The sequence below is a fragment of the Rana temporaria genome, chromosome 8 (assembly GCF_905171775.1).
Source record: "Rana temporaria chromosome 8, aRanTem1.1, whole genome shotgun sequence".
Taxonomy (NCBI): Eukaryota; Metazoa; Chordata; class Amphibia; order Anura; family Ranidae; genus Rana; species Rana temporaria.
The window spans coordinates 3,002,344-3,012,715 of NC_053496.1; the positions used below are offsets into that span (position 1 = coordinate 3,002,344).

Here is a 10,372-nt window from a genome sequence, read left to right on the forward strand (position 1 = left end):
TGTCTTCCCACCGCGTGTTTGTGAACTGACTGCATTATTTGATTGTACTGGGACTGCGTGTAATATTGCACCCCCCCCCCGCCCCCCAAACCACTTACAGTGATGGCATCTTTTCTTTCTAAGCGCCTATATTTAAAATAACGCAGAAAGGAAGTTGCGAAATATAAGTTTAGTGAATTCAAAGACTTGTACGACTTTCAGTTTTTGCTACAATGTGTCTATCTGGCTCATTTGTTCTTTCCCTTTATTAGTTTGAGGATGTGAGGAGAACTGAGTTTGAAGTTTTTCGGCGTTCTCCGGCGAGCTGCTACTTTGTATTATTTTCTAGATTTGTGGGGGATGAAGCCTTTCCACCATTGGTAGTATCTGGAGGACTCACCGTTTAAGCAGATGCAGCTGCCATTTGGTTACTGAGCTCCAGATTACCTGATACCGTTCGAGAAGATTCTTCTGATCTGCTACAGACTCTACCAACAGGTCAGTAGAGGCGTGGTCAGGGCCCGCCATCAGGGGGGGGGTACAGCCCATACAAGTGTAAGGGGCCCGTGCGTCCTGAGGGGCCTGGCGTCCCGGGCCTCAAGTTGGCACCCTACAATAGTTCAGACTCCCCTTTGTGCTGCCCTCTGCACTGGTTCCCGACTCCCTGCCAGTGGCATAGCATGCTGGGGGGTGGGAGTGTCAGTTGGTGAGCTGGACGGGCACAGAAACTAGTGTTCGCCCCACCGCCACTGAAAATCCGTGGTCTAATCCTCTCCTTCCCTTCCTTTGATTGCCACTGAGCCGCTCCGTACCTGGGCTCAGTGTGCATTGGCAGGCAGCTTGGGAGGTGCGGCTGTCCTGGAAGGAGGTGAAGGAGGGGGTCCCCACGCTGCCCCCAGGGACCATCCACGTGAGAGCACTGTGACCAGATCTGCCCCCTCTTTCACCCTGATCCCCTCCTCTCCTCTCTCCCTGACCCCCCTCAATCCTCTCTCCCTGACCCCCCTCTATCCCTCCTCTCCTCTCTCCCTGACCCCCCTCCTTTCCTCTCTCCCTGACCCCCCTCTCTCCCTCCTCTCGTCTCTCCCTGACCCCCCTCCTCTCCTCTCTCCCTGACCCCCCTCCTTTCCTCTCTCCCTGACCCCCCTCTCTCCCTCCTCTCCTCTATCCCTGCCCCCCTCCTCTCCTCTCTCCCTGACTCCCCTCCTCTCTCCCTGACCCCCCTCTCTCCTCTCTCCCTGACCCCCCTCTCTCCCTCCTCTCCTCTCTCCCTGACCCCCCTCTCTCCTCTCTCCCTGACCCCCCTCCTCTCCTCTCTCCCTGACCCCCCTCCTCTCTCCCTGACCCCCCTCCTCTCCTCTCTCCCTGACCCCCCTCTCTCTTCTCTCCCTCCTCTCCTCTCTCCCTGACCCCCCTCCTCTCCTCTCTCCCTGACCCCCTCTCTCTCCTTCCTCTCCTCTCTCCCTGACCCCCCTCCTCTCCCTGACCCCCCTCCTTTCCTCTCTCCCTGACCCCCCTCCTCTCTCCCTGACCCCCCTCCTCTCCTCTCTCGCTGACCCCCCTCCTCTCCTCTCTCTCCCTGACACCCTCCTCATCTCTATCCCTGACACCCCTCCTTTCCTCTCTTCCTTACTCCCCTCCTCTCCTCTCTCTCCATGACCCCCCCCCCCCCGTTGGCTCTAATAGGCTTCCAAAATGGTAAACAGCGGATGCAATGCTGTGTGAATAAATTGCTTTCCTAACACTGACACGTCTCTCAGCCAATCAGGTGCTCAGGTCTGGTTACCTGTCACCTGATTGGCTGAAGCAACAAGCGCTGTGATTGGATGCCTATCAGGCGTCCAATCATAGTAGAGCACAGGAAGAGGGCGGGAGAAGACATCGAGGACTTGAAGCGTGGAGTACAGCGGCGTGACCCTTGGCAGGTAAGTGCCAGGCGGGGGATGCACACTGGCAGCATTTGATGAGGCACAGTAGCGGCAATTGAGCACACTGGCAGTAATTGATGGGGCACAGTAGCGGCAATTAATTGGGCACAGCAGCGGCAATTGATGGGGCACAGTAGCGGCAATTGATGGGGCACACTGGTAGCAATTGATGGGCACACTGGCAGCAATTGATGGGTACAGTAGCCGCGTTTGATGGCACAGTGGTGGCAATTTATGGGTACAGTGGCTGTGTTAGATGGCACAGTGGCTGCGTTTGATGGGCACAGTAGCTGCATTTGATGGGCACAGTGGCTTGCGTTTGATGGGCACAGTGGCTGCGTTTGATGGGCACAGTGGCTGCGTTTGATGGGCACAGTGGCTTGCGTTTGATGGGCACAGTGGCTGCGTTTGATGGGCACAGTGGCTGCGTTTGATGGGCACAGTAGCTGCGTTTGATGGGCACAGTGGCTGCGCTTGATGGGCACAGTGGCTGTGTTTGATGGGCACAGTAGCTGCATTTGATGAGCACAGTGGCTGCGCATGATGGGGCACAGTAGCTGCATGTAATGGGTACAGTGGCTGCGTTTGATGGGCACAGTGGCTGCAATTTATGTTTTTTTTTCAGTTTGTTTGTGCCCCCCCAAAAAGGATGGAGGTCCTGATTCCTCTATATAGATCTTTATATCACTAGAGGGATCACCAGCAGGAGGAAGGAGGTCCTGATTCCTCTATATAGATCTTTATATCACTAGAGGGGTCACCAGCAGGAGGAAGGAGGTCCTGATACCTCTATATAGATCTTTATATCACTAGAGGGATCACCAGCAGGAGGAAGGAGGTCCTGATTCCTCTATATAGATCTTTATATCACTAGAGGGATCACCAGCAGGAGGAAGGGGGTCCTGATTCCTCTATATAGATCTTTATATCACTAGAGGGGTCACCAGCAGGAGGAAGGAGGTCCTGATTCCTCTATATAGATCTTTATATCACTAGAGGGGTCTTCATCGGGAGGAAGGAGGTCCTGATTCCTCTATATAGATCTTTATATCACTAGAGGGGTCTTCATCAGGAGGAAGGAGGTCCTGATTCCTCTATATAGATCTTTATATCACTAGAGGGGTCTTCATCAGGAGGAAGGAGGTCCTGATTCCTCTATATAGATCTTTATATCACTAGAGGGGTCACCGGCAGGAGGAAGGAGGTCCTGATTCCTCTATATAGATCTTTATATCACTAGAGGGGTCACCAGCAGGAGGAAGGAGGTCCTGATTCCTTTATATAGATCTTTATATCACTAGAGGGGTCACCAGCAGGAGGAAGGGGGTCCTGATTCTTCTCTATATATATATCTTTATATCACTAGAGGGGTCACCGGCAGGAGGAAGGAGGTCCTGATCCTGATTTTAATTTTTTAATTTTTTATTTTATATATTTTTTATTATTTATTGTTTTTTTATTGATTGCCTTACGTAAACAGCGTATTTTAATATGCCGGGCGCAAGTACGTTCGTGAATCAGCGTATCTAGCTCATTTGCATATTTGACACGGAAATATACGGAAGCGCCCCGAGCGGCCAGCGGAAATATGCCCTCCAAGATACGGCGGCGTAGGAGACTTACGCCGCTCGTATCTTGGCAACAGTGAGGCGTATCTGATTCTATGAATCAGTCGCAAAGATACGACGGCGCACATTCGGACTTACAACGGCGTACGTGGAGATACGCCGTTGTAAGTCCTGTGTGAATCTGGGCCATAATGTTGGGACACATACTGTTAGATGCTAATGCCATCACCTACAGCCATCTGTCTGTTCTCTGTGCTAATTGACCCTGCTATTGTGTGAAGATGTCCTGTGTTTACGCTTATGATAATGTGTATTGTATAGCAGGTGAGCGAGGAGACGTGACGTCTACCCTGAAAGGTCATATCTATGAGTCACCTAGTCTGCGTAAATGATTAGTTAATTAGCTCATGTTAATTTATGTTTTGGTTACCTCCTCTAACTGTATATAAGGTTGTATTCTTGGTTCTATTAAACACTCCATGTTCAGCAGACAAACAAGTCTCGTCTCGTTGTGTGCTTGAGAGCAGCTGGAATATCTGATATCTATATCCAGACTGACAGGAAGCGGTATATGACATTGAAATAAAGGCCGTAATGTAACAAAATAGGTAAAAGGCCAATGGGGGGGGGGGGGTGCAACCCTAGTTTAGAGTGATGAGATTCTGATGAGACTGATAAGGCTAAGTTCACTTATCTCCAGCTAATCCCGTTGTCTTTACAGGAAACCAGAATGTTGAACGCAAGTGATACAGAATCACCCATGGATTCGACCCAACACGTGTTCACCATCCTAATTATGATCATCACCACTCTTGTTGGCATTCCCGGCAATTTCCTGGTTCTTTGGGTTATCAGTACGAAGATGAAGTGGACGGTGATGAAGATTTGGTTTTGGAACCTTGCTCTGGCCGATGTGACTTGCTGTCTGGCTTTCCCATTCTTCATAGCTCAATTCTTCTATGAGGAATGGTTGTACGGTCCTGCCCTCTGCAAGATGTTACCCTCCGTTGTTATCTTCACCATGTTTGCCAGCGTTTTCAGTCTGGTGGCCATAAGCGTTTACCGCTGTATCCTGGTCGTCCGACCCGTGTGGGCCAGAAACCACTGCAACCTACGAATGGCCTGGGTAATATGCTTGACTATATGGATGTTGTCCTTCTTGATGTGTCTACCCGCTGTCCTATATAGGACCACCTACACAGAGAAGAACCTTACACTATGTGGATATGAACAAGGTGGCCTTCAGAACATTAATGGAAGTGACATGAAGGTGGAAACCCATGTGACCTTTCCAGATAAGACGGTTATGATGACCCGCATGGTTTTTGGTTTTCTCATTCCCCTCTTAATCATCTCTGTCAGTTATGCTCGTCTGGCCTTCAAACTGAAAAAGACCAGGTTCGTAAAGGACGGCAACAAGACCACCAAAGTGGTATTTGGCATCGCCGTAGCATTTTTTGTGAGCTGGGCTCCTTACCATATCATGGGAATTATCCTGCTGTACTTCGACAACTTTGCGGTGACCAGCCTGGACCTTTTCTCACAAGCCTTGGCCGAAACCAACAGTTGTATCAACCCAGTTCTCTATGTCCTCTTGGGTAAAGATATGAAGAGTAAAGTAAGAAAGTCATTCCATGAGCTGATCGAGAATCTATTTAATGAAGAGGTGTCAAAAACTACCGAGCACAGCAGGAGCAAAGTCACAACGGAAGAAAGCCTACAACTAGAAGGATTAACCACTTGCTGACTGTGCTATAGCCAAAATTGACAGCTACAGCGCGGTCGTCCAGTTTCGGGAGGGCGTCTAAAGACTTAAAGGGACACTAAAGGCCGAATTTTTTTTTTTTTTAAATAACAAACATGTCATACTTACCTCCACTGTGCAGCTCGTTTTGCACAGAGTGTCCCTGAACGCTGCCTTCTGGGGTCCCTCGGCGGCTGTCTCGGCTCCTCCTCGCAAAAGCTTTCCATGTTCATGCGAGCTTCCTCGCATGGTGGAAAGCTTTTGCGAGTGTGCTCCCGTGATACATCGGCGGCCATAGCCGCCGACTGTATCACTCGGCCCCGCCCCCCCGGCGCGCCACGTCATCCGCTGTGATTGACAGCAGCGCCAGCCAATGGCTGCGCTGCTATCAATCCGCTCAGCCTAGCCAATCAACGGCCAGGCTGGGAACCGAACAAGATGACAAGCATGCGCCCGGGACTTTCAAACGGTGAGGTAAGTTGTTTTTTTACCTTAATGCGTAGGATGCATTAAGGTAAAAAAACTTTTACCTTTACAACCCCTTTAAGGACCCGGCCTATATTTCAGACTCATTGTTTACAAGTTAAAATATTTTTGTTTTGCTAGAAAATTACTTAGAACCCCCAAACATTATATATTTTTTTTCTAACACCCTAGAGAATAAAATAGCGGTCGTTGCAATACTTTCTGTCACACCGTATTTGCGCAGCTGTCTTACAAGCGCACTTTTTTTGGAAAAAAAACCCCAAGCTAAAGGGGTGTGCAGTACCGCGTTTGGCCAGAGGTGCGGGGGGGCGCCGGTGACACTTAGAACATTTCGGAACCGTTCAGAAATACTTGAAATCACTCGGATGTGCGATTTCTTTTTTTTTGTGGTGGTATTTAATCACCACTGTTTTTTTTTTTTCTAATCAAACGAAAATAGACTGAAAATTTTGTAAAAAATAAAACATTTTATTTGTTTATGTTATAAAGTTTTGCAAGTAAATTATTTTTCTTCTTCACTGATGGGCGCTGTAACGGTCACCGCCGTTTACGATATTCCATTCCATCGCCCCACGACAGCTTATCCGACAGTCCGACAAGCCAGCAGACACGATCCATAAGAATTCCCTCAGAAAGACGACACATACGCTCTGTGTTCTGAGTCAAATGAATGAATGGTACACTCTCAGCTTTTTATGCAGTTACAGGCATATTACAGTACTAATCAAAGGAACAAAGACACACTCCACCCACACATCACACAATGGGGCTTCAATTAAGTTAATTATCCCCCAGACGTCCTGTCTCTGCGACAAGTTCCCCTCACCTGTTACACAAACACATTCCTTTACTAAACATAATTGACATGCTAATTCCCTACCCCTGAAAGGAGACATCTGACCTTTCAGACTTAATTAGTACAATGGACACAGAATGTAATTACAGCAAGATACTTTAACATCCCATAATAGCCAGCCAGTCTGACTCTGTTTCAATCCACATCACCACAGTAGCAGACTTAGTTAGCATCTCACAATGGAATGTCTAGGAGCAGATGCAATTAACACCTCAAAAGCACGTGTCCCCCCATTGAATGAAAACACTCCATTTGGAGTCAGACTTTAACAACTTGTAATATTCCAAGATATCCTGCAAAACATGAATTATCATTTATCAGTCACTCTATGCCCAAAAGGGGCACAGGGTGACCCTAGACCCAAGAGTCATTAGTGATGCCGGCACAGGAGTACCCCCCATCCTTCAAAAGCCTCTGGGTGTCACGGGTCATTCCGTTACAGGCGCTTTCAGATAAAAGTGGTCTCTGTGACGGATTCGCCGCAAGATCACTTTTCTCTGAAACACTCGAAAATACTCCGTTCCTGAGGGATTCTGAGCCTTTTCCGAGGGTTTTAAGAGATCAGCCGAGCTGTCTTTGAGTATTTTCGAGGCTCTCCAGCACCCTACACCAGTGGTCATCAACCCTGTCCACTAACAGGCCAGGTTTTATGTATTACCTTGGGGAGATGCAGTCTAGAATACGGCAATCACTGAGGAGCAAATGATATCAGCTGTGATGTATTTCAGTTATCTTGCAAACCTGGCCTGTTAGTGGGCCCTGCAGGACAGGGTTGATGACCACTGCCCTACACCACCTTTAGCCGCATTCGGTATTGCATGCCATAGAAGTCAATGCGGAACGAATTATCTTAGTTTCTATTGACTTCTATGGGGAAACTCGCTTTGATATGCGAGTGCTTTGGATTACGAGCATTCTCCTGGAATGGATTATGCTTGTAATCCGAGGTTCCACTGTAATTCATAATATGAACAATGTTACTGTGCTGCCAACTGCTGAACAATAAACAAATAAAGTATCTATTTCATAAATACTAAAGTGTCTCTGTGCTACTATAATTCATACAAAATATTGAGAGTGTCCTTGTGCTCAACAGTCAACCTATTGAAGTTCCACAACCATTACCGGAGCGCCAATCTCTAAACTCACCGGGCAGCCCAGGCAGCAGACGGACCCCAACCTCCATGCCGCGTCTGGTAGGAGTGAGGCAGGGACGGAGGCAGATGAGGCCCCTGCCATGGATATAAAAAAACAAAAAAAAGTGCCCCCATCCCTACAGTAAACCATTGCTCCTGAGGCAGCCGCCCCCCCCCCCCCCATTTCCCGTCTCTGCCCTCTGTTTCACTTCCAGTGGAGCCCGGGCTGGAGATACAAGAGAGGTCGACCTCGTCATTTCAGCCTCCTCTCAAGTACATGACAGCAACTATCTATTGAGTGATAAAGTCCCAGGATGACCATGAACTCACCATTATAAGGTACTAGACCAGTGGCGGCCGGTGGAAAAAAAAATTGGGGGGGCGCAAACAGTATGCCAACCCCCCCACTGGTCGGTCACTAGCACTTACCCCATCACCGGCGGCTTCTGCTGCTCTGGCAGGGGCCTCCCGTTCTCCTGCTCGACACGTGTCATCACGGTGACGGCTTCCATTTCCTCCCTCCTCCTGATGCAGCTGCATTTGAAATTCCCGCCTTCTGGAGACTGCAGGCTATGATGGACGTCACGTCACGTCACACGTCCCATGGTCCTGGCATTGGCGCTACAGGCTCCAGAAGGCGGGATCTATGGCACTCGGCCACTTTCGGTCGGAGTCTGCCACTTTCGGCCGCAGCCGCGATCAGATCGGTCCCGGGCCCTGCTTTTATCAGGCGCAGCCAATGTTAAGTATAGCCGGCGTTCCCGCGTCGAATTTGAATTTTCTAACGTCGTTTGCGTACGCCGATTCACAAACACGCGCGTCGCAAGTCACGCTCACGTCGAAACCACTGACGTCCTAGTGACGTCAGTGGGAGCAATGCACGCCGGGAAATTCCCCGGACGGCGCATGCGCATTTAAATCGGCGCGTTCCGCCGGGGGATTTAGGATCCGCCGCCGCAAGTTTGGAGGTAAGTGGTTTGTGAATTAGCCACTTGCCTCTCAAACTTGCGGGAGCGGAATCTTAAATCACGTAGAACGAGCGGATCTATAGATCCGCTGATCTACGTGAATCTGGCCCATGAACTTTAATGACATCCCAGTCTTATAGGTAGATTCACAGACGTTGCCCTAACTTTGCGGCGGCGTAGCTTAGCGTGTTTAGGCTACGCCGCCGTAAGTTAGCTAGGCAAGTACATGATTCACAATGTACTTGCCTGCTAAGTTACGGCGGCGTAGCCTAAAGCGGGCGGGCGTAAGGGTGCCTAATTCAAATGTGTGTAAGGGGGGCGTGTTTTATTATAATGAGGCTTGACCTCACGTTTTTGACGTTTTTTTTTTTAACTGCGCATGCGCCGGGCGCCTACATTTCCCAGTGTGCATTGCGGCTAAGTACGCCGCACGGGCCTTTTGATTTCGACGTGGACGTAAACGACGTTAATCGCTATTCGCGGACGACTTACGCAAACGACGTGAAAATTTTGAGTTTCGAAGCGGGAGCGGCGGCCATACTTTAACATTACTATTCCATCTATTAGATGGAATAACTTTAGGCCTGATAATGCCTTACGGAAACGGCGTAAATGTACTGCGGCGGCCGGGCGTACGTTCGTGAATCGGCGTATCTACTGATTTACATATTCTACGCCGACCGCAATGGAAGCGCCACCTAGCGGCCAGCCTCAATATTGCAACCTAAGATAGGACGACGTATCTTAGATATGTTTAAGCGTATCTCTGTTTGAGAATACACTTAAACTTAGGACGGCGCAGATTCTGAGTTAGGCCGGCTTATCTACTGATAAGCCGGCCTAACTCTTTCTGAATCTACCTATATGTCCGGAGGGTTCAATATTGAGTTGGCTCCGCCCTTTGCAGCTATAACACCTTCACCTCTTCTGGGAAGGCCGTCCACAAGGTTTAGGGGTGTGTCTATGGGAAGGCAGCCTACGTCCTACGTCAGTGAGTGACGTGAGTGGCCCCACCCCTGGTTCCCCTGGCCGCACGCTCAGCCGCATGATGTGAAGGAGCGAGGCCGAGGGCTGCAGGAGGCGGAGCAACGGACGGTCCGGACCCGCACCAGCAGGCAGTGCAGCCTGCGGCGTCATCCTGGAGGCGACCCGACGGCGTCCTGTTGAGGGACTCGCGGCGGGAGCCGCCCGGTGCACAGATTGGTGTTCAGAAACAGGTAAGGGGGACCGACCTGTTTTAAAGTTTCCTGTTTAAAAAAAAATGTCACACTGCACTGCTGAGATTTGCAGTCCTCTGTAACTGCTGGTATTCTGCATTGCGTTTTAACCACTTAAGGACCGGACCAATATGCTGCTAAATGACCCAAGGGTTTTTTACAATTCGGCACTGCGTCGCTTTAACAGACAATTGCGCGGTCGTGCGACGCGGCTCCCAAACAAAATTGGCGTCCTTTTTCCCCCACAAATAGAGCTTTCTTTTGGTGGTATTTGATCACCTCTGCGGTTTTTATTTTTTGCGCTATAAACAAAAATAGAGCGACAATTTTGAAAAAAATGCAATATTTTTTACTTTTTGCTATAATAAATATCCCCCAAAAATATATATACATTTTTTTTCCTCAGTTTAGGGCGATACGTATTCTTCTACATATTTTTGGTAAAAAAAAAAACCGCAATAAGCGTTTATCGATTGGTTTGCGCAAAATT

At 49.2% G+C, this 10,372-nt stretch overlaps 1 protein-coding gene across 1 annotated transcript; it reads left to right on the forward strand.

Annotated features, from left to right (window-relative positions):
* The first annotated feature begins 244 nt into the window (after positions 1-244).
* LOC120910320 (C3a anaphylatoxin chemotactic receptor-like) lies at positions 245-5,282 on the forward strand. The gene is made up of 2 exons (XM_040322096.1): positions 245-477; positions 4,197-5,282. Exon 2 carries the CDS (start codon positions 4,206-4,208, stop codon positions 5,220-5,222), a length of 1,017 nt encoding a protein of 338 aa, XP_040178030.1. The 5' UTR covers positions 245-477; positions 4,197-4,205; the 3' UTR covers positions 5,223-5,282.
* Positions 5,283-10,372: the final 5,090 nt, after the last annotated feature.